This window comes from Paralichthys olivaceus, chromosome 6 (genome assembly GCF_024713975.1).
Source record: "Paralichthys olivaceus isolate ysfri-2021 chromosome 6, ASM2471397v2, whole genome shotgun sequence".
NCBI classification, from domain to species: Eukaryota; Metazoa; Chordata; class Actinopteri; order Pleuronectiformes; family Paralichthyidae; genus Paralichthys; species Paralichthys olivaceus.
The window spans coordinates 10,041,237-10,066,103 of record NC_091098.1 but is presented as its reverse complement, the minus strand read 5'-3'; the positions used below and the strand labels follow the sequence as shown (position 1 = coordinate 10,066,103).

The window sequence follows — 24,867 nt, the reverse complement described above, 5'->3', positions numbered from 1 at the left end:
GTGCGGTGTGTGTGGCATCTCTTCATTACTGCTCTGACTGAGGTGGAGTAACCATAGCAACTGGTGATGAAGCTGTCCTTGGAGATATAAGGTGGAGATGTGAGTGTAAAGTGTGATGTTTTGTGTGTGTGAGCATGTGCATGTCTACATTCGTGCATGCCTGTGTGTGTGTGTGAGAGTGTGGAAGTTTCAAAGTTAGGTTTTTTCTCCATATCTTTTCATCTGTTACCTTTTTCTTTGAGAGTGTCATGGCTGTCACAGGCGATTTGTGCTATGAACGAGAGAGAAGCAAACACATAAAATTTAAAACTTAACAGTAGATAGATAGATAGATAGATAGATAGATAGATAGATAGATAGATGGATAGATATTCTTTTTATTAATTATGTATGGAATGAAATGGTTTATTAAACATTAAGCTATCATGCTGTTTTGAATGCAGACTGACTTGAAGTCTACTCTGCATTAATACTTGATAGTCTAACTGATAAAAAATAAGTGCATGTTTCAAATGTCTGTGAGTTAATGTTCAGATTGTACAGAAACAATGATACAGTGGTTTGCAGTAAAATCTCTGGTACAACACTGTGTTTGTTTGTTGTACCTGAAAGACCTGGAGCTGCTCCAGAGTGACCTCATGACTCTGACCGTGTTCTCGGGGCAGATGGATGGCTTTCAGCACCAGACCAGAGTCTGCAGCAAAAAAACACAACTTTCACCTCAGGGTTAAAGCACAAACCTAAACCTTTGGAAACTTAGAGAAAGAGTCCATTGCACACACTCTACCTGTGCCGATGAACAGAACGTCATAGGTGCCGTCCACCGCCTCCACTCTGTCCACCAGCAATTTGCTGAACTTGTAGTGGACACCCACTCTGACCAGGAGTGGGCGCTCTCCCAGTGGTAGCACATTTTCCTAGAGCAATAAAGTTTAAAATGTATTTAAAAAATTTCATCACTCAGTGCTGGTGAAGATTTAATCTACTTTAAGAACTTGGGGAAAAAATATCGCAATGTTACAGAAATTGATGATAAAAAATTCCTGGATCTGTCCCCTGATCCGGATTCACACCAATATTTAATGCATTCTTCTCTGACTCATACCACATCATTCCACCAAGTTAAGTGGAAATCCATTCCGTTAACCTCCATGAAATAATCCACACTTAACATATTTTTATAAATGTGATTTTACTTGACTTGTGGTATGTACTTCTTCCTTTCTTTCTGTTCTTGTACTTCTTTTGATAAATGATCACTTTGTCTTATAAGGCACTTTGTTACTTTGCTTTAAAAACTGGAATATAAATAAAGTTTACTTATATTATTATTATTATTAAATAATGTGAATCATCAGCTGAACCTGCAGCAGTGGGTGTGTCCTGCTGAAGAAGATGACGTCGTCAGGATACTCTCTGGTCGAACTGTAGCTTCCATATGTGCTGCTCGGACACTGACAGAGAGAAAAAGAAAGAAGAAAAATGTCAGAAGGAGACATAAAGAAAACATGGTGTCATTTATATTAAAATCAAGTAGATTATTTTGCTACATTTATTGGCTATGTCACAGTGACTGGGTGTAGTCATCAAGGTGCATTTGGTACCTTTATGCTTTTTTGTAAACTGTATAACTTCAAACACTAGTTTGTGAGGGTTTTTACATGTTTATAAAAATAAAACATTGCCTAAATGAAAGCTGTTTAGAGGTTTAACTTACAGTTCCTGGTCGTGGGTAGGGCACCTTGCCTGTAAACTCTGCCCACTTATACTGAGGCCCCTCCTTGTGTAAGAAATTTCCCTTAAAAGCCCGAACGATATCCTCCATCCGGTAAACGCACACAGCCGAACCATTCAGAATATCACTGAGGATGAACAAGGAGGAAGGAAGGAAGGGAGGAAGGAAGGAAGGAAGGAAGGAAAGAGAGGAGTCATTAACAGCAACCCTCATCCAGCATTCATTAGTAAAAGCATGGGCTGAGCACGGCTGCCATGGTCTCTAAGCTGTAAGTTAAAGAAGGATGTGATATGAAAAACTCTTGAGTCATTGTGGCTTTTCATCTCAAACACGCAGTGAATCTGCTCCAAACCAAAGTTCAGCTTGGATGAACACTCTGCTTTTAGCACATCATCGAACCACAACACATCCCATCCACTGCAGTTAAGGTCATGGTTTACATTTTTGGCAAAGTGTGTCAGAGTTAAAGATTCCAGCAGTGTTTTATGGGCAGAGCTGCTAGAAACAGAACAGCTAGAAAGGCCCTGTTGCGATTGTAACGGTCACACAGTGGTTTCACTCAGTTTACACAGCTGACACATACTGTAGAGTTGTAAAAATTATACTGTGACTGATTTATCAGGAATCTCTGATGACAACAACTGCAAAACTTCTGCAAAGCCGACACTGCTGATAGTTACATCCAAATAAAATCCAATGTTAACACAAATATAATAATACATAGTTTGCTTGTAGATTCACTTGTTGACAAACTGTTCCAAACATTTCTCAAGAATCACATTTTGGTGGCTGACATAATGTGAAGGTGAGCAGTGGAATGACAGATTTCCTATCTTAGAGTCACCTCTGAAAAAAAAAAAAGGTTCTCAGTGCTCTATTTTCCGACTCACTATGCTGGATTTTAATCGAGCCCTTTTAACTATTTTCCAATCCGAAACTAAGTGCCCACATTCAGAATTGGCTGACATCTGGCAAAAGGCGGGGTACACCCCTGAGGCAGAGAGGGTCATCTCACCTCTGCATTCCAAAATGTCCTTGGTGAGCAAGATACTGAACCCCAAATGGCCCCTGACAGCTGTGTCTACAGTGTGAATGAATGTGTGTGAAAAGGTAAATGCTACTTCTTCTGTAAAGCTCTTTGAGTGGTTGATAAGACTGGAAAAGCGCTTTATAAATACAAGCCATTTACAGGTTGCCAGCATATCACAGGGCTGACGTACAGTGACAAACAACCATTCTCATCTCAAGGCAGTTTAGATTGTACAATTATTATAAGCTGCATGTCTTTGGATCTGACGTGAACCATAAACCTTTTGGCTGCAAGGCAGAGAAAACAATTTATTATTTCCAGAAGTTTTGGGTCTTTGTGTATCCCCTCTAACTAATCAGAAATCACCAAAGCGATTACTCAATTTATCGTAGGAATATTAGTACCAGTGTTTGAAGGGCATTTATAAATCAAGGCAAGAATTCACCTCCATGGACAGAAAGAGACAAAGGTTGTAGTTACTGTTAAACCCAACCATAAGCCTCCTTAAAATATTCAGTGAAATTTACAACCTGCCATATTTTGATAATCAGTTAAGCCATAAATGTTGCTTAAAATACCCAAAACACACAAATGAACATAAGTATTATTGAATATGCAAATGCATTATTAAATTAGAAGAAATATAATTGAATGAAAGACAATGACAAAACCTAAAAAACACTTCAGAACAGTAAGGGTCCGTAGCAAAATAAAATCAATCACCTCTGTCTAACACATTGCATGGGATATATGGACAATTAATAAAAAAAGAAAAGGTGGATTAAAAAAAATGAATAAAAGCAGAAATCAGAGGATAAATCCGCTGAAAAACATCTGTGTGTGAAATCATTACTGCAGCATAGAGAGAAGTTTCCATTCAGGAGGAATGACCTTTCTGCACTCCGCACTTCAGTGGTTGGGACCCCACCCCTGAGTGATGCTTTGGATTTTGCACACTTTCCAAAACCCAAGATGCGCTGGCGTCCAGCTCTGAAGCTGGCTTATTCTCAGAGCATGTGTTGCTGTCAGTCAGTTTGGAGAAAAAAACAAACTATTGGCTTTCACTTGCTCATTTGTGCTGGTTTTTCCTTACTTTATATACTTCACCCACTTTCAGTCAGTGCCTATGTTTTATTCTTGTTTTTTTTTGTCTGCAAACTGTATTTGTTCACCTGTTGTCTGTCTTTAACACCCAGTCTTAATGAGGACCTCTCTTCTGTTTTCTGTTCATCTCTCTGTGTTTAAATGTCTGTCTGCCGTCTATCATGTCACTGCTCTGTTCCAGATGTAACAGAGATATTTTTCTCTCCCTCTCCTTGGGGATCAATAAAGTATTTCTGATTATGTTATGAATGTCTCTCACACTTAATTGTTACTAGTTTGCAGATACTAACAGAAATCCTGTTGCAAACACACTAATAAAGCCCATTTCATTTCTGCTTTATATGTACCATGTTTTACCATGGATTTTGATCAAGTTTGTTGTTGCACAGCATGTAGTTGTTCTGGTTTGACCTCCATATATGGGTAAAAATTATTTTGTATTTTGTGTCTTCTGTAGTTTTTCTCTCATGACTTTCTTTTTCTCAAGGTCTAAAAGTAGCTTGAGGTCAGAGAGAGATATTATGGGCTGCGTCTTGAAATGAGAGAGTTTGATTCAAAAGGGTTGGGGTGACTGTGTGTGAGGATACAAGTCAAGATCCACACACACACACACACACACACACACACACACACACACACACACACACACACACACACGTTGACATCATGGCTCAGATTTTCTCTTGTCTTGCCTTTCATTCCAATCATGATGAAGCAAACTATAGAGCAATGCAGTGGTTGATTTCTTGATTTAAGGATAAAATTTAATGAAAACTGAACTTTTTTCAACTCCTCTCAACCAGTTCTCCACATCACAATATAATCCAGGTCCATATACAGTTAATATAAAGCTGCATCTATATTATATGTATAAATCTTTATCATTCACATCTTGGAAACAAGAAGAGAGAAATCTCATAATTGACCCCATGACATCTGCCCTTAAATCAATGACTCAGCTGTTCAATTTCAAGTTTCATTTATACACCTGCAGTACCTACTGCTGCCTCTGGGGGCAGCAAAAGTACGTAACTGTGTAAGGCCCAGGACAAACTGATTACGTTTCATATGTGAAACATTTGGTTTTCATTCTGGCTGCAATGTAAGCATATGAGAGTGGACACACCGCCTGTGTCAGAAGCTGCAATGGGTCATCTCGTCATCGAGTTGAGGCTATATTTAATGTGTGATGATTATGCAAAAAATATACAATAGATCCGTTTATCGTCATGACATCATAGCATTAGTAGCATTACAATAAGGAACTTTTTTTCGTTGGTTACGGCGCCTCTGTGGAGAAAGCCGTAGTGTTTCCAATATCACCTGTTGTCAAAACCTGGTAGTGAAAAAAAGACACGTAGCGAGTTCAAGAAACAAACTGCGACACTGCAGCTCTCTTTGGATTGTTTCTACTGTGATGATGTAACATGAAACAAGAACTGCATCAGTTTCCATCCTCTTCTCAGACCACTGTGTCTCTGCTCAACATGCAAACAGTACCAAAGCACGACAAGGGGATGGTTAAAAAATGTAAATACAGTACTCAGCATATTCATATAAAAATAAAGATTCAGAAAATATGAATCCATTTGTCAGTAAAAATCAATCTTCTAGTTTATAGAAAAAGCTAATTTTCTCCATGATTGTCTCATTTGCTCTTTTATGACATAAGGATACATAAAAAAGACAGTTTCAAACTCACTTAAAAACTGCTTGTAGGGTTTAAACTGACAAATTTCAGTATAGTTTCAATGTCTGGTGGACTCTCTCCTGATTGAAGGTAAACAAATATAATGTGCCTTGTTTCTAGTTACAATCCAACTACCCACACCGCTCATCAATGCAGGCAGAGATGCTGCAACCATTCGCTCCGCTCATCAATGCTGGATGATTATTATTATTTATGGACATCATCCAAGGCAAACTCAGGGTAGAAAGACGGGGCTGGCAAGAGCAGCAATGCAGCAGACAGTGTTGTGGACATGTGTGAGCTGCAGTGAGGTAGCTGTCCCTGGTGTAATGCAGCTTTGATTCCTTTTGGTTTTAGTGGATCAGCTAGTCTTAATATATCTTTAAGGATTTTTGTGTTTTTGCATCACTATGAGTGATCCGTGCACTAACAAAATTTCTCCACCCAGTGGAAATTTATGACAGCCCCAGTCCCTCCCAGCCATCACGCCACTGGAATTTTTTTTATCAACACAAGGGTGCGCAAATTATAAACTACAATTTGAAGTTACTCAGCTCTGAGGTTTTTTGTTTTGCAGAGGAACATACCTCGACGTGGTGAACAGGCCGTAGATGAGAGGGTTCTTCTTGTCTTTCCCCTGGAGGATAAAGATGTCCTCTGGATAGAGAGAATAGGGAATGAGAAAGGAAGACAAGGAAAATAGATAAACGTTAGTAATACTACAGTAGACATTATAAATAAAAACCTTACAGCAGAAGTGATACATCTGTTGTTTGTGTTTTTGTTAGTGTGTAATGTTCATGAATCTGTGTAAATGTCTATGTGCTAGGGGGTGGTATTTGCTGCTCATTAATTGTACGCCTGTGTGTTTGTGTGTGTGTGCGTGTGTGCATCTATCAGTCTGACTGTGTGACTAATAGCATCAGGCGGGATGGCTGCATGGCTGACTGGCTGCTTGTAATGAATCTGTAGCCATTAATAACCGGCCACAGTGGGAGAGCTGAGCGCTCAGGCCGCCACAGGAGAACGACACCTGCTGTCACACACACTAACACCACGCCTCAGCCTTCGCTCTTTATTTAAAACACAGTGGATCACATGTGATGTGTTTTTTTCACTTTGGTGTTGCTTCGACTGTCGTCCCTCATACTGTGCAATCAGGTGGAGTGTGGATTTTCTCTTGTTCCATCTGTCTGTCTTTCTAACCTGATAACTCATCAGCCATCGGACCAAATTTGACAATTTTTTAAATGGTGTCCAAGCATTTGAACTTAAAATTGATTGTGATTGTGACCCTAAGTCTTGATATTCACAGATTTTATATGATGCCTCTTTGACAAATGACAATAATTAAAACTTTTTGTACCAAGTTGGCACAATAGCAACACCCTGGGCGGAAGGTCAGAATCAATCTATCACATTGTTGGTAAAATGAATTTACTAATAAAAATACATCCCCTTAAGATTTAATTAAAGGTATCCTGCAGAGTTTTGACCACTACTAACATCATGGAGTAACACTTTGGTGAGCTTATCCAATTTGGCTGTAACCTTCAAAAGTCTGAGAAGTTGTTTTTAACAAACAAACACAACTACTCTTCCATATTATTCACATACTGTGATTTCTGTCCTCGGGCTAGTCAGTGTGATTTCTTTTAATCCCAAATTACAATAGAAACAAAGCATTTCACAGTTCACAGATGAACAGATTGACAGAAAAGCAGACAAACAAACAGACAAACAGATGGCAACTAATGAAAACTGAAAAATGTCTTCAAAAGACTCTAGTTTACAAAGTCACAAACAATCTAAATTAATTAGTCGCTCAGCAAATGTAACTGCAGACAGCTCCATATGGTGTAGTGAGGTATTCCTGACTTCTAAGAGGCTTTGCTCCTTTACCTCTACAGCCAAACTGACACAAATCAGCCCACAGATCCTGCCATCATCACGAAATACATCCATTACTTGATTTTTAAATCTGTCATGAGACATATAATTTACTGTTCAAGACACCGGTCTACCAATTAAAATTGTATGGGTGTAAAACACTGTGGAGCTGATTTCCCTCTCTCGAAATGATTAACTGTTCCTGTTGTGTAGGGCTGGGCAATATAATAATTGCTCATTAATTGCAATCAAGGTAAAAGTTTGAAATAATGGTGATATTGATTTAAAGTCACATCGCCCAGCCCGACTGTGTTTTCTACTCTAAAAAGGTTTCACATCTTGTAAATCAGATAACGTTAAACAAGTCCACTGCAGATGTCATAACTTTCTATTGCCAATTTTGAGAAGCTCAGGAATTTTGTGCAAACAACAAAATATCTGAGTTCAAAAATAGAGTTTGAGCAAAAGCAGAGCAAATCTAAGCACGGGCAGGGGCTATTCGAGTGTGAGCACAGCCTTTTGAGTGAAAGCAATACAAAATCTGGACGTGAAAGTCCTGCTCTCAAACTGAATGACTCCTCTCTTCAATAAAGATAGAAACATATAAAAACATGATATTTACACATAATGTTGAAATGTGTGATTTATTAGCTCATGATCATTACAGTTTAACACAATTTAAACTTTTCAACTCCATTTCTCAGGTGTTGTTCATTATTGTATAATTTAGTAGTCTGCTGTCACAGCTCCACCTTCGTTTTCACAGTCATATAATAGTCAAAGATTTTCTGTTTTGCACTGTTGTCTGAGATAAGATTTGAAAATGTTTTTACCATCGCATCACAGTAGAGAACAGAGACCTTTCTTTCCTGTGTGGCATGCTGGGATAATCTATAAATATGTGTCTTGACTTTGCTCAGAGGATACGGTTGGCAAACAACTTTAAATGTCTTAGAAACTCTATAAAAAGGATTTAACTGAAAAGAGCTGAGGTCGATGTTGAGATATAGAGAGTTTGCAGCAATGAAGGTTGGAAAAGCTTGTTTCAAACAAGGTCTGCATGTGTCTCTATACTCTTATTCTCCTCTATTCTCTTTTCTTCCCTTTACACCATCATCTTTTCTCCCACACTGAGGCAGAGATGTTGCTGTGGTGACTGAGATGATTAAGCGTATCATCATTCTCACATTCCTGTCATTCCTGCTGCTTCAGGTGGCCTCCATGGAACTACAGCCCTGCAGGAAGCCTAATCTCATTTCATTTCATCTCACACACACACACACACACACACACACACACACACACACACACACACACATATTGACAGACATCAATCTAAGAGAAAGTAGAATTACTGCCTTGTTATATGCCAATCAGTCAAGTTGCAGACTTACTGTATATGTGATATGAAGACTTTGATGGAATCTAATTAAAGGTATTGTGTCTCATTCTTATTTGTCACACAGGATTTATGAATTAATATCATGCGAGTTGACTATGTAAAGCTTCGTTGCTTTTGTTCTGCTGCATGTCTTTACTCCAAGTTCATTGAGAGAAACAGAGTCAAAGTGCATCCGTGGTATGAATATGTAAGTTACCATAAAGAAGCTTCAAAATTTAAAATATGGATTATTAACCTGACTCCACAGAAGATCAAGGACCACATGTGACATATGGTCACAGTCTTTTACTCAGTTCTGGCGTTGATATTGTCAATATTATGATGTCAAAGTGAAGGTGACCTTTGACCTTTTGGATATGAATTGTCATCATGACATTGTTTTATTCAATTACAAACGTACAGTGTCATGGGATAGATAAAATCCGCCAGTTAACTGACAGAGAGCAGGCTGCTGTAACTTTTCATCTTGAGCTGCTAGTGACTGTCAACTCTGCCACACCAGCTACTGTAAATGCAAATCAATATTTGTGAGACAGCAGAGTTGAACAGCAGAAGCTCCCAGAAGGCAATAGTCCATAAAAGTCACACAAAGAGGCCCTTCAGCTGTTAGTACAACTCCTCACACTCCTGAACAATAAAACAAATTCTTCATAAAAATTCTTGAGTCCAAGTGAACATTTCTGGTAATTTTAAGAAATTCCCTGGTGTCATTCCTGAGATTTCCCCATTGGCAAGAACAGGACGAGCTGACAACCTGAAACATTAAGCCGGCGACCATAGCTGATGGCAGCGAAGAGGCATAATGAAAGCAATCAGCAGGACCCTTAGGACATAGAAGGGAGGATTATGGGTAATTTACAGCTTGCAGCCTACACATTGCTCACTTCCCGAATCCCTTATTCATTATATCGCTTCAAGATTGAATTTTCTTTAGTGCGTACCTTTTTCTCTCTACTGCTTCATGTGTATCTCATCCCTCCATCTATTTTTTTCTTTCTTCTCCATTTTTCTTATCATTTCAAGCTTGGTTTTTCTTTACTGCTTACATCCTTCAAAGAATACCACTCTGTCTTCCCCTCCTTTCATTTATCAAAACTTTTATCATATCTCCATTTTCTTTTTTTTTCTCTATTCTATTTGTCTTAAAGTTTTTCACAGTGGTTCTGATTTATTACTTTGGATGATATATATTCTGTTTGGTGAATCCAAAGCACCTCAACATTTTTCACAGAGGGGATGATCGAGAGACTCAAAAGAAGGGCAGTGAAAGATTTACATCTCAACCTGGTGGAAGTCATTACAGTACAGATGAAAGAGCAACTCCCCTTGAATCTGGTGGGAACATGTTCATTGGGCGATTGGATTGTGATGAGATAGAGAAAAGAAGAGATACAAATCCATTTGAAAGAGCACTAAATATGCACCCGACCTCTGATCTTCCAAACAACATCTGCAGAACTGGTCAGACCCATATTTGGCCATGTTGACAACAAGTGTTGGTGATATTTGTCTGCAGGACACATGTTTGATATTTGGAATGGTGAATAAACTTTTATGTGCAGAGGTGAATATGAAGCAAAAAGGCCAATGGATAGCAGACAGTTGAGGAAAATAATATTTGTCAATGTATATACAAACAGGATTCAAATGTTTATTTTAAAGTGCTGTACAAGGTACAAAGTGTCCCTGCTGACAGCCAAACAGGTAATGATTCTCAGATAAGGAATGTACTGTGATGTGGGATAAGATTGGGGTTAATTTGGTTGTTAGATGTCTAGGTTACATTTAATATTAGGCAAATACTACTCTGCCATTCACAACAAAGCAACAACATCAAAAGTAAGTTACTGTACACTACACAAAGCAAAAAGTATTTTCCTATTTTTAAAAAGTTGAGCCAAATTCAGTAAAGCAGCTTGAACCCAGTACAATGTTTCCAGTAGTGTCTACTCACAGCCCATCATCCAGCAGAGTGGCGCAGCGGAAGCGTGCTGGGCCCATAACCCAGAGGTCGATGGATCGAAACCATCCTCTGCTATAAATTTTCCACAAAGCTGTTTTAAAGAAATTAACACGATCACTGTGTCAGGTTACTAAAACATAGAGTCATACATCTGTTGATGCTTCCAACATCAACAACAACCTCGTCTTTAGTATACTGGAGAAAAGAGGCCACATAGCCTGCAGATATGCTCAGTTCAATATTAAAAAAGTGCAAAAACTCCATGCAAACTTTGGTAATCCCAGTATGGTAAAAATGCTGAGTCCCACCTTGTGTTTCAAAGTTAGTCAGACTCTCTTTCTTCTCAGCACCTCAGTGTGAATTCAGCTCCGCATGAAAACAGTTAGACTTTGGAAGATTCAGCCAGAACCACATATTTCTTTCAACAGACTTTGAAGAATGCATCTCGGGTATTTACAGCACAGGTTTTCAAAAAACTCTCCCTTATCAGACAGCGACAAGTTTGAATCAGGGCAGATTAATTTCATAAATCATTTAATTAATCAATTTTTTAAGTTAAAGCAGGAAGGAGCACGGATTTTAACTTTTAAAATATCTAACACAAAGCAGTCAGATCATATTGCAGCTGTACAAAACACTGTTTTCTTTTCTTTTCTTTTTATCTTCATCCTCTCTCTCTATCACTTTCAGATGACCATCTTTTACAAAAAGAATCCCTCGTTCTGAGCAGCTTTTCTTTGTCTCTTTCTGAATCTATGTTTCTCCTTTTCTTTCTCTCTCTTATCTCTCCTTCAGGTGCTCATCCCCCCGCCTTCCTTTCTCCGCAAATCCACCTGGACTTCCCAGGATCCCTCTAGGCCTGTTCTCTGGTTCTCTTTGTTTCTCACTTTTCTCGTCCCTCCCTCTCAGCATCTCTTCTTCCCTCCAACGCCCTCTACATCTGTGCGTCTGGCCTATTTTCTCTGGAGGATTGGTCTTGTGTCTTCTTCCCAAACAAAAAGAGGTTGTATCCCCCTGAGGGAAGACAGTCTTGTCTGGCCCGCAGACCTGCAGCCTAAGTCCCTATCTTTCTCCTCCTCCTCCTCCTAAATGTCTGCCCACAGCCCTGAGGCAGATTCCCTTAACCTCCTCATTTCTGTTCCCTCATTCCCTCTCTCCCTGCCCAGCCACCCAGAATGCCAACATCGTCCTTCTCCTTGTCACCTTTCTGACTACACTCCCTGTCTTCATTTCCTTGTGGCCATCCCCATTAATTTGCCAGTAATCGCCCTGCCTTCATCTTGTTCTGTCCTTTAACCTCGGGGCTATTGGCCCGATTCCTGTCGCTGTACCATTATTTTCTCCATGACACATTTTCCCCCTCTAGCCACTGCTGTTATCTCCATCTTCATGTCTCTTTGAGTTTATGTCCAGACTGAGATATCCATTTGGCAGGTGTCTGCTCTCCCACGGTTGCAGTGAAGGACATTTAATTTGTTTTTTTGATTTAAAAGCATTTGTGTAACTCACTTGCAAATCTAAAAGAAAACCTTTCCCCCAAAAAATAACATGATGTATCATTTTTGGAAAGACAAGTTCACCTGAAAACGTTGGAAAATGGAAAATGTTCTCTACATCTACTTATAAGAGAAAATGTTATCTATAATTCTACTTTAATAACTTTGAGACTGGGAACCAAGCCAGCAGGAATATAGCCTTTGGCCAAACACCAGTAATTTACATTAAGTAACTATAGCTTTTAAAAAGTCTCACTCTCACACTCCTTGCCCCCCCCCCTTCTCCATCCTTTCCAATTAACCCCATTCCCCTCCTTCCCTCCCGCTCTGTCTCCATCACATCACCCCTCACACCCTTTTAGCTTCACTTCACCTCACTCATCCCCTCCTTATCCAATGAGGGGTAAAAGCCTTTTGTCTGGGCTGTAGTGTTTCCTTGTTCATAAATATCACATCTCTTTTGTCCTCCTCCTCTTCTGTCTGTCTATTATTCTGTACTCCCTGGTAGCACTTAAAATACATTTCTACATTGTAAAGAGATGTAAGGAAAAAGTACTGTTGATGTACAGGGAGGATCTTTGTTACTTTCAAAACTTAGGATTTTCACCCTAATTAGCGATCCTATATAGCTTCCCTTGTGTCACTTTCAGGGTACCATAGCTCAAGGGGAATATAAAACTAGTCGTAAGAGGGGAGGCTGTGCCAGACATCTGCATAACAGCAGGCAAATTCCACCCATGCTACTGTAATTTCCACCTCAGACATCTTAAATGACCTTTAAATAGCAGCCACATGAAACACTATCTCAAATTTTTCTCAAAACTCTTTTCCTGAGGAACAATGTGTTTTTTGTCCAGAGCTCCTTTCTTTTTCTCATCATCCACCTCATCTTCTATTTACTTTTCCTACTCTGAAGCAAAGTTTCTACTCAGTCCTCCTAATCAGCTCTTCTTTCCCTCTCCTCTGCCTTCACCTTCTCTTACACAGCAGTGTTAGAGCAGTAACACTCTGATAACATCAATTCTTTCTCTCTTCCTCTTACCGCTATTTTCCTGTTCTCCACCTCTTGCTATAACCTCTGCTCTCCTCCTACTTCATTTTTCCTCCCTCACCCTCTTTCTAAGCTCCATTCCTCCCCTCTCATCCCCCCTCTCTCCCTCTATCATTCTCCTCATTTTCTCCTTTTGATAAACTGGGCTTCCATTCAAGTTTTTTTTCCACACAAGCTATGATGGATTAGAAAGGCTGAATGTAGGTGTCAAGACATGATTAATTTTCTTCAGTATCACAAAACATGTTTTCATACCCACTTAAAGCACAGTGTGTTTTTATAAATGAGGTAATTCACCAGAACACAGAGGAGACACATTTGTCACATTAATCTGACAGGGTTACAGGGTTGGGCGTCCTAGTGGCTCAGTCATACATGTATCTGCTCCATCCTCAGTTCATGAACGCAGACTCTTCCCCTCCAATCTCTTTTCTGTGCCAATATCCACTAAAGCCAAACAGCCTCAGACACAACCCACAAGCAGTAGTAAACTATTCTAGTTTGGAGTAAACTTCAATAACTACCCCACAGTTGTATCCCTCTATCAACTGTTCAATTTCTTTTCAGGTCATCTTGAGTCCATGTGAAGGTTTGTACTATATTTGAAGTACTTCCCTCAAGGCGCTCTTAAGATATCGTGTCCTCAAAAATGGGGTAAACAGATAATGCTGATAAATGCCAATCAATAAGAGTGAAAAGTCACTTCATAGCTTTGTGTTGTCACATCCAACGTGTGAAAAGAATGCATGAGCCTGACCTAATGGATAAGGCACTGGCCTCCTAACCCAGGGATTGTGAATTCACATCCTGTCCTCAGTATTCTACAGCAGAGTGGCGCAGCGGAAGCGTGCTGGGCCCATAACCCAGAGGTCGATGGATCGAAACCATCCTCTGCTAATTATCTTTTACCAGAAGATGATTGTCTGTAAAAGTGACGCAAACATATACATCAGCTGTTTAATACAAAATCTCAATACATTTTGAGATACAAATCTCTGTCCTCATTGACTTTGTTGCTGTCTGCTTAGTAGCATAGGCAGCAAGTAATGTACCTGCCAGGTGACCACATGTCTCCCAAACCCAAATGATCAACTTTTGACATCAGAGTGTGATGTCACCATGATGTTTATCATCCCCATCCCGATTTTGTCCTCTCCCTGTATTCTTTTCATCCTGTCTTTTGCTTTCAATTATTCTTTCTTTCTGACCTCTATAGATTTTTCCTCTCATCATACAGAGTGGTTGACAAGATGACAGGCCCTTTCCTCATCTTCTCTCCCTCCTTTTGTCAGATTTGCCCTTTAAGTATAGAACATAGTTCATATTCCTCTTCTTCTCCTTTTTCCCAACTTCATTTACATTCAGAAACAATACTTATCCTTCAGTACAGTCCCAGACTGCTCCACTGATATGCTAAACATACATACTCACTGCATATTTTCTCCCAACTTCACCTCCTCTTCCAACTTCAGTGCTTGATGTAATGATGAGGACATGAGGGCTGTCTTCTGCCCGGAACATTCAATTTTATACACACAGACAAAAATATATGATGAAAAGGCTGAAAATACCCCATTGTCTCTAGCGTCATGATACTGGAGTCTAACCACAGAGGGCCGTTGTGTCGTGCTCTAAAACCTCATAGCATGCCTGTCCTCCACAACAACAGCAGTAAACAGCCTTCCTGCATGTTGAACTTTTATCCAGATGGGAATATGAGTTGTTCCAGCTTGCAGGGACAGCAGAATGTCTGTCCTCGTTTAGAGAGAAAACAGCCGACATGAGTCACTTCCACTCAACATTTTGGTTTTTGAATAATTGTGGTTCAATTTGGCTTGGCAGATAACAGCAAGTGACATCGACAACAAGAGCCAGACACATTAACAGTCTCATAAACGTGAACGCAGCCTCTGCAGTCATAGACACAAAAGTAACTGAACAATAACCCCAATGCAAATTTGTCTCCAACGTCAGAACAAAGGGCATCAAATTCCAGATGCTCTGTTCAAAACAAGTGTGAGGGCGCTCAGAGCATCATCAAACGTGAGTAAACGACCACAAACAAGTACTACAGGAAACAGAGGTGAATAAACTATTTACAAGTGCTCAGATTTTAACAAAATATGTTGTTTGTCAGGCACAAAAACAAACTGGTGAGGTCAAGGGAAATATCCTGGTTTATCATAATAGCTTCAACAACACTTACTGAAAAGACTGATGCTCTTTTATAGTCTCACTATTTCACTTGAATGGCTCAGTAGAGCACATACCTCCGCCAACACCTCAACAACCCCCTTAATTTCATTTAAACTGCACCAAATTGCACAAATTAGTAGATATCAGTTCATGTTGCTTATTTTTGCATCAAGATCCATAAGTCATTACTTGGGAAAACGTCCTGAATCTGTCCCCTGATTCAGATCCACACCAAAATGTAATACGTTGACCCATCCTCTGACCCCTACCACTTTCTTTTCATGGAAATCCATGAAGTTGTTTTTGTGTAATCTTGCTTACAAACCAACCAACAAACAGAAACAGGTGAAGACCTAACCTACTTGGCGAAGGCAAAAAGATGAGCACCCATCAATGTATCCATGCATTATCTGTGCCTTAGGTTGCCATTCTGTCATAGGGGTGATCCAGGATCATCAAACTATACATTACTGTCTTTCCATAGTTCACATTGACTGTTAACAGATATTAGTTTTCTTTGTCACAGTATAAATCATGAGTTAATTGTGTTATAACCAGCTAAAGCATTTATTCCACCTTATAAATCACAGATTTTCTACCATCTGGCGAGTTCAAATTCCTATCATTCTTCTCGTAAGAACTTTTATGAGCTGCACAGGGACTGAAATGTTCAAGTTGCAAATGTGATTGTTCCTATGTAGGTATTAGCTGGTATGTACAGAATAAATACACTGGGTAGGGCTGGGTGATATGGCCAGGAATACAAAAATTATATTAGTTGATATTGAAAATGAATTACCACGATCAATCTCACTAGCTCTAACAATATGATTACTAGGCCTTCCATGTTTGGTTTGAAAGTACTGTAATGCAGGGATCACATTTTATTTGAAAGTTGTTTGTTTGTGACATGTACATCTAATATTTGTGCACTTTATGGATTTGTCCCACATGGTGTTAAAACAGTAGCCGAGCACAAATACAACTAATTTTTGTGTGCTTTGTATAGTTTACATACATACACACTGAGACACATAGTGCACATACTCACACCTACTTTCAACGTGAACTCTCACACTCACAAAGTTTGGTGCCCTGTGGTTTATTTGACTGTAGGTGATTGATTTCCATGTTTTCTGTGACTGAGCAGCTTTAAAATGTTCTGCATAATCTAATCACTGTCACACGCGCACACACACACACACACACACTCACACACACAGTCAGGTGGGATCCACTTCTATGAGGGACCCGCGGACCATCAAGGGTATGTTGGATTTGTAGGGTTTCTGTTTGACAGAGCGTGGCGTAAACACAACACTGACAGCATTCTTAACCTGATGAGTTAATCTCCTGTATACGGGTTTGCGGTTTTGAATGAGTGTTCTGCTGAGAAGTGTTCACAAACAAATTTGTAGGCACCCTTATCAGATTTGTAAAATGTGGCCACAGGCATGCTGGCTAGAAATGTTTATGCTCCTGACAAGTCAGAACTGCCTTGTGTACACAGACAGGCTGAAGCTTGTGAAAGTGTGTCAACAGCTCCAAAGATGTGTGTGTGTGCGTGTGCCTGCATTGAAACACTTCATATTTGCATCTGTAAAAAGGTTAGACTATAAGAAAGAAAAAGTGTTTTATTTACTTAGTTTATTGTATGATTTAATGCATGTTCACACAAAGTAATTTTGAGTGTGTGTGCTCAGCAGAGAGACGTTGTTTATTTTGAGATTTTCCGTTTACAAAAACAGCTGTGATAAGAAACTAGTCCAGTCTCCGCAAAGCTCTCTCTCTGTTTCTGTGTGCTCTCTTTGCACATGTCCTATGCTTTTTGTCAGAGAGCAAAACCTGGAGCCCAAATGGTCATCTGAGGTGGCTGTGTTTTGCTTCACAAGTTGCTTAAAGTAGACAATGGTGAATTTCTCCGACAGGGAAAGTAGCGTGAGAAGATTAGCCACATTGGTCTAATAGAGACGATTAGGCCTCTTAAGCCTGGAACTGTATGTTCAAATCCCCTCTCAGCTGAGATACAACAAGATAATAAGCTTCATAGCAGGTATAAGTACTTCAGCTGGTAAAAAAAAACATCAGAACATGCTATCAACACATAATTTGGAAGAAATATAAACCACGCTTAAAGTACAAGAACTCTGTCATACATCTGCAAACGCACTTGTTTTCCCATCCAACTAATAAATGCACTTGGGCCTATCTGTATCATGAGGAAGTGTGGATTTCAGAAACAGACACAAACTGTGTTGTCTGTGCCGCAGAGAGGATAACTCAGCCCAAGCACTGTTGCTTGGTTACGTCATTGCTTTTTTCTCATGTCACCCCAGTTTTCAATGCTCTGCACCACAATGTTTGCGCCATGCTTTTCATACTTTGCTTTCCTTTCTGTGTTGTCTGTTTTAAGCCAGTCACAATGTTTCTAGTTGGATGCCCAATAGCAGAGTGGCGCAGCGGAAGCGTGCTGGGCCCATAACCCAGAGGTCGATGGATCGAAACCATCCTCTGCTATCATTGCTTTACCAGCAGCTGACTTCAACCTTATAGGGTTGATGAAACCTGTCATGGAGGGTTTAAAGAAATCTGTTTTTCTCAGTTTCTTTTTAACAATACACACAAGACCCATCAAGTGCCATAGGATTTCTGGACCTGCCTACAATTGGTCTGATATTGTGTAGTCTGACCCCAACATTACCTAAAGAATTAGCACCTACATAAACCATGATTGAAACTGCAAAAACACTCGACCTTTCAATTCCCTGAATGCCTATAGCACCTTTGTTCCACTCTTTCTGCCAGTTAACAGCCATCCAGGGACAAGAATTAACAGCCATGTGTTTCAAAGTCCACCCCACAATTGTTAACACACACTTTTCATTTATAAACAGTACTTAGAGCTGTGAAGCCCCAGTGGCCCAATGCAGTCCTACCTGTACTGACTTTCAGCAGAGTGGCGCAGTGGGACCATGCAGGGCCCATAACCCAGAGGCTGATGGATTGAAACCATTCTCCAGTATCTATTCTTTAGGGGATTTAAAAACTATTTTAACCTCCACTTTACTGAAAGTAATAACACTGCTGGACATAAAGTGGTGCTTGTAGTGCAGAGCAGCACAGAGGGAGAAAACCTCCGGAGATGTGACTGGAAGCTGTTGTCTTAGTGATATAGAATGGGTCGGGAGGAAAAGCTATATTTGAATATTCGGCCTGCACCTAAACCAACCTACTCTGCTAATTACAGTGTTTGGAACGTGACATGTTGGGGGGCCATCCCTGTGTATAGAGATCTCCAGAGTATCTTCTTTTAATAACAGATCGTTTGAATCATAATCAGAAACACTAACATAAAACAACACACAGAGGCAAATACCTGTGGCACCACCTTGATAAGAATCTCACAGGTCATGACTGCAGTGTTGTTGAGAAAATCTGAACGTTTTTCCACCCTCTAAAAAGCTAAAGAGCAGATCTCTGACCTGGTGATTAATGAGAAGAGTCAGTTTTATTAGGACCAGAAGTTTGGTGAACGAAAGTTTCAGCACTCAGTAGCTGAAGGATCTTTCAAAGAAAAACAACAATGAAGGCTGGTGATTTCCCTTTATAAGTATAGAATAATATGTGCATCACTACTGAAGTTTGTAAGAATACTAAGTGACAGGAGCCCATCAGCCAATATTTTAGGGCTTCCAGTGTAGACAGTGGATGTGTGGGCCAAATCTCTGCTGTCTTATGCTCACTGTACTTTTTACAGTCATACTAGTTTCTTTAATCACTCGTCGGACGTTTCTCTACACAAAACACAAACACCGCATTTTGGCTAATCTCTATTCACAGCTATCTACGTAAGAATGCAGATACTTTAAACAGCTGATAGCCGATGCATTTCAGTCAACGCGTTCTACCTCATTTGCTCTCCACATGGACCTGCAGGCAACCAAAGCCTGTCCAAACGTGATTGGTCAAACTCGACACGAAAACTAGAAGGCTTCTGGCCACAGACTCTTTTCCCTCAGCTGCAGATTCTGCATATTCACATGCAAAATCATCTTATAGAGACTACCAACAGTGTAGCAGTAGTTCACAGCTTAATGCAGAAAATTAGAGTCATACATCTGCAGATGGACTGATGAGTAAGACAGAGGCTAAAAACCCTAATTCACTCAAAAAACCCATCAGAGTTACGCCTACATAGACGTGCTCACACACACACACACACACACACACACACACACACACACACACACACACACACACACACACACACACACACACACACACACACACACACACACACAAGAGCCAACCGGAGGACACTGGTGCAATCCTCAATATTTGAATAAGCCCACAGCAACTGAATGTTAATGGGTTGCTGTGGTTACCAAGGCTGAGGCACGAAGACGAACCCAAGGTGACCGTCAGGCCTGTTGATCACCGTGGTAACAGTGGAGCCATGCAGACACACTTACAGACAGAGGCTGTGGTTGAGCACAAAGTTTCTTCAGCATGCAAACTCTCTGTCACCTCAAACTATTTGAGCCACAAGTTCCTGCTTCTCATGAATCAGACTCATTAACAAACACACACACTGTCAGAGTGTTTGAACTCAGGTCCTCTTTAATTCAGTGGCTGAGCTCCAGATGTTGACGTGACCAGTGGTTGAGGCCTGTCGGATGTGTTTAGTTTTATGGTGCATGTATTTTACTTTCATTTGATGCTTGTGCGTGTACTCACGCAGCTGGTCAAAGTGCGTCTGCAGGCCGTCTGGTCCTGGGACTGAACACACCATACGAGCCTTTTGGAAGGTGCTCCACTTATTAACTAAACTCCTCTGGCCTCCAATGTCATTCTAAAAAAAATCCAGAATAATTAAGATACATGAAACATTAAAACATTAAAAGAATGTACAAACATAGGGTGTCTCAGCCATGAATCTTTATTTATAAAAATATTTTAAGAGAATCCTTGGAAGATGATGTAAATCCAATTAAAGAATAAGAATATAAAGCCTATTCTAAAGACACTTGTTCATTTTCTTCGATGATTATGAGGCCTTAAATTACTACCATTCTATCTTACTTCAGAAATGCAATTTAATGCACAATTTCCTTCTTGAAATTATACAGACTGATGGATTTTTAACCTATTTTCCAACTGTTGTCTAACATATAAACACAAACATATAACCATACCACAAATATTCATGCATGACAAACACAGTCATGCATGTGTATACAGATCCACATAAAGGAGCCAATGATACAAACACTGCCATGGAGCAGAAGATACATGTATAGTGAAGAAAGTGATAGGGACAAACACATAAACAGTCTTTTAAACAGACTTCAAAATGTGTATCTATACCAAATGCCTGGAAATCCCAGTCGTCCATATCCATTCTTTTACATAAACACACACACACACACACACACACACACACACACACACACACACACACACACACACACACACACACAAACACACAAACACACACGAACTCTACCTGTTCAGCCAGACATTTACGTAAATTACAGGCAGACAGTTTCTGATATGAGAACACAAACACATGAACCTGGTCTCTATCTATCTCTAACAAACTCTGCACCGTACCTTGCACACACGTGCCACCCTGGAGTAGAGCACTTTCCCAGCAGCCCCTTCTGCCTCCTGAGCACGCTCAGTGAAGAACACGTAGACCTTATCATCTTCTTGGTTATCAGTTTCAGACAGTGGCGCTACCCGCACAAACTGGGCATCTGGTGAGAGAGAGGTGCACACACACACAAACACACACACACACACAAACATGGGTAAAATTATAAATCAAATGTAATGCAAACCAACTCTACTGATACGCACACAACATGCATATCAGAATGTGCAAAAGATAAAGCAAAGGGATGATGGAGGTACAATTGACTTTTGAATGGCAGAGAAAGTCAACATGTATCTTGTTGTTATCAGTGGCAGACGTCAACACACTGGCCTGATAAAACACCAAGCGGGCGTGTAGGACATGGTTCCTGAGATGCTGATTTAGAGTAGAAGATATTCAGTTCAGTCCAGGATATTCAGTTTATAAAACAAAAATAAAAAGAAGGATGTTTGTTATTGTGATTGATTTGTATTTCCAAACAGCCAGTAAAAACTGAAGCATGTTAGAAGTGCACTGCATGTTTTAGTTTAAACACATAATGACTGTGCAAGGTCATTTTATCTTGTGTTTTTTAGGATACAAATATTTTCTGGTTTCTAGCAGAAATCCTGACACTTCTGTTGTGACATTCACTAGATTCACTTGCAAAATTAAGGGGATAGAGGGTTTTTTTTAGTGCTTACTCTGCAGCCAGGTGGAGTCGTACTGCTCAGTGCGGATAACATGGCGGCTGCCGAGACTACGGAAGAAGGCAGAGTCCCTGCTCATGAAGTCTGAGGTGATCCCAGCATACAGTTCTCCATCTTCATACAAAAACAAAACATTTAGGTATTTTTACCAATAGAGAATGTTTTTGACAATCTGAATTTTTGGCTTATTCTAACATATTCTCACAGTGGTTCATAAGATTAGACTTTATTGGACCCATGGGTAAACATTTTCTTCTGATTCTCTAATTCCATCCATTTTTTTTTAATGACAAACTGGAAAAATTCTCACAGATATGTTGTAGCAGTTCCTGCCATAACTTGTAATTTGTTGTAAACTGATATAAGGAAACAGACATACCAACAACAGCGGAGGCTGTTTTCTGGAACGGATCGTAGGGGCATTTGCCCTTCCCACACTCTGTCTGGCTGTAGGAGAGAGTCTGGTGCTCTGACTGGCAAAGAAAACAGAGACAGAAGTCACTCAGACAGACTGGCAGACAAGAGAAAAAAAATGTTTGGGCCGGCTGACTGACTAACTAATTCTTTAATACATAAATTATTTTATTTATCCACTGATTCTGTCAAATAAGCAGGAAATACTTTTCACACACACACACACACACACACACACACACACACACACACACACACACACACACACACACACACACACACACACACACACAAAGAGTGAGCGGCCAAGTGAGGGTAATTGGGCTAAGTGGAGGGATTTAAAAATGTGTGAAGTCCAGTCTTAAAACAGTCAGCACCACCAGCTCCTCTAAGCACCAAGTCTGAACCTCTGCTCTGATCTCACACACCCTTTCATGGGATTAGCTGTTAGCTGACACACACACACGCACACACACACACAAAGGCTGAAAGGCATGCATGCAACGTAAAAAAACACAGATCCAGGAATGCACATACCCACACACACAAAATCCAACATAGTCTCTGACCCCACAACTGGCACACACACACACTGAGGGAATTTAGAGCCATTAACCTATTTCTGACAGAATGATAACCCACATGTGTCTTAATGATGATAAATTACCATAAGGGAGACACTCTCAGGCTCTAGAATTACATTTATGTTATATTTGACACACAGATGTCAAATAAAAAATCTACAATGTCCAGTAGCCCCCAAACTATAGCCTAAATGACAAAAGGAACACTGTGTATATTACAGACAGATGGCACAGAATAAACTAGGTAGATATATGGGCATAGGGGCAGACACCACACATATGATATTTCAGCTGCTGATAGGTTGGTGTATAAGGGCTGGTGCTGGGGAACACACACACACAGGAGGGTGGGTGGTTGGAACAGCTGTCTGTTCTGCAGTCAATTATACCTTTTGTATATTAATTTAAATTTGGTTTGTATACATAGTCTTATTGGTCTTTTTCCCCCTGACATCACCTCACTGCTGTCTTTGAATGTGGGCTCTCATTGAACACATTCAAATTACTGGATGAAACTGCAGGTGCCAACTGTTTTAACTGAGCTCAGGAAAAATAGTTTCATGCACCTGCAACATGGAACAACAGACATAATCTAAAGCTCGATTCATTTTTATCCTTTGGGCAATTTAAGTTTTGAATCACATCTTTTTAATATCTTGCAAGCTATTTATTTAAAGAGCAGCTACAGCTGTGTGGTTGTGGTTGGCAGGAGAGGCCAGTTCCATCCACTAAAAAATCATATTGCTCTAAAGTTATATTTGCAGGTGCAGTAGGTGAGGTAACGAAACATTATCCTTGAAAATATATTTTCCAATCTTCAAGTACAAGGTGAATATATAGTTGGAATATGAAAATCTGCCACGTCACACCCACAGTACGTGCATACATTTTTTCATGCTTTGATGGTGTGGTCCAGTTTTTCCTTCACTTATAGTGAAAATTATGTTTGATAGTATGGATGTTCTGAGTGTGGCTATTTGTAAACTGCCGCTAAAAGTTATTTTACATAAAGATTAAGAAACACCACATTGATCCAGTCATTCTCCTTCCAGTCACAGTGACAGAGGCACTACATTCTAGTTAAGCGGCAAAACAAAAGGATTATTTGTGTGTATACGTGTGTTTGTAGTTACCCGCTGGAAGACACTGGTAGCGACGAAAGCACAGCGAGGGTTGAAGGCCCCGGTGCCACATATGTAGAGATGAGTCTGATTAAAAGGCTGCAGAACTCGCAGGAAGTTGGCACACTCCAACTGAGACAGAGAGACAAAAACAAGTTGAGACATAATGTAGATGCTGAATATTTCATGTCATTGTTTTATTACATATTTAAGGTATTGGTTTCCTTATCCATTTTGTCCTGCACCTGTCTGTTCTGCAGCCATCCTGAGTCATGATATCCTCCCCAGCATCTCTCATGGTTATTGTTCCCAAATGAATCAGATTCTATTAAAATTCACTTCCGCTCTAGATTGTAATCTATCATGCAACTGTCTTGCTTAACTGTCAGACAGTTTTTCAGACAGTTCCTTGTGTGGTAGTACGCAGCAACTGATCTGTATCTGTGTAGGATTCTGGGTAAATATTTCTCCTCCCCTGTGTGAATTTAAAAGATGATGATCTGCCATTCATCCACACAATGTTACTGCAGTACCTGTAAGTGTGTGTGTTTGTATGTGTGTGCAATGCGTCTTGAATCACCTCTGGATCCTTCCCAGCCATGAGACATTCCTGGACGCGGTCCGGACTGGCTGGCCAGTACAGCTGCAGTGAGCAAGAGAGATAAATTAAACAAAGAGGGGAGAAAAAGAGATTTTAAAAGTGTTTTTATGCTCAGGCAAAAATTTCTGATGAAAGGCATTTGCTTTTGGCATTGGCAGGTGCTTTACAAGGACGCGAAGCAGAGAGTGACAGCTATGTATGACTAATCTAGAAGAAAGAGGAGTTGAGAGGAAGAGGGAGAC

General features: G+C 40.1%; 1 protein-coding gene and 3 non-coding genes across 5 annotated transcripts in view; 3 read left to right on the top strand and 1 right to left on the bottom strand.

The window, feature by feature from the left end:
• Positions 1-24,867, bottom strand: part of sema3h (sema domain, immunoglobulin domain (Ig), short basic domain, secreted, (semaphorin) 3H) — a 100,301-nt gene that overhangs the window by 8,348 nt on the left and 67,086 nt on the right. For both annotated transcript variants that reach the window (XM_069526673.1, XM_069526674.1), the window contains exons 3-14: positions 24,605-24,667; positions 24,037-24,156; positions 22,285-22,378; positions 21,900-22,019; positions 21,171-21,316; positions 20,295-20,409; positions 6,147-6,216; positions 1,718-1,862; positions 1,365-1,454; positions 788-917; positions 606-694; positions 230-271 (exon numbers count right to left, since the gene is read on the bottom strand). In XM_069526673.1, coding sequence (XP_069382774.1) covers positions 230-271; positions 606-694; positions 788-917; positions 1,365-1,454; positions 1,718-1,862; positions 6,147-6,216; positions 20,295-20,409; positions 21,171-21,316; positions 21,900-22,019; positions 22,285-22,378; positions 24,037-24,156; positions 24,605-24,667 — 1,224 coding nt within the window. The remainder of the gene's footprint in view (positions 1-229; positions 272-605; positions 695-787; positions 918-1,364; positions 1,455-1,717; positions 1,863-6,146; positions 6,217-20,294; positions 20,410-21,170; positions 21,317-21,899; positions 22,020-22,284; positions 22,379-24,036; positions 24,157-24,604; positions 24,668-24,867) is intronic.
• trnam-cau (transfer RNA methionine (anticodon CAU)) lies at positions 10,818-10,889 on the top strand. Its single transcript has one exon. It is a non-coding gene; the product is annotated as a tRNA-Met (tRNA).
• Positions 14,187-14,258, top strand: trnam-cau (transfer RNA methionine (anticodon CAU)). The gene has a single exon. It is a non-coding gene; the product is annotated as a tRNA-Met (tRNA).
• Positions 18,003-18,074, top strand: trnam-cau (transfer RNA methionine (anticodon CAU)). The gene has a single exon. It is a non-coding gene; the product is annotated as a tRNA-Met (tRNA).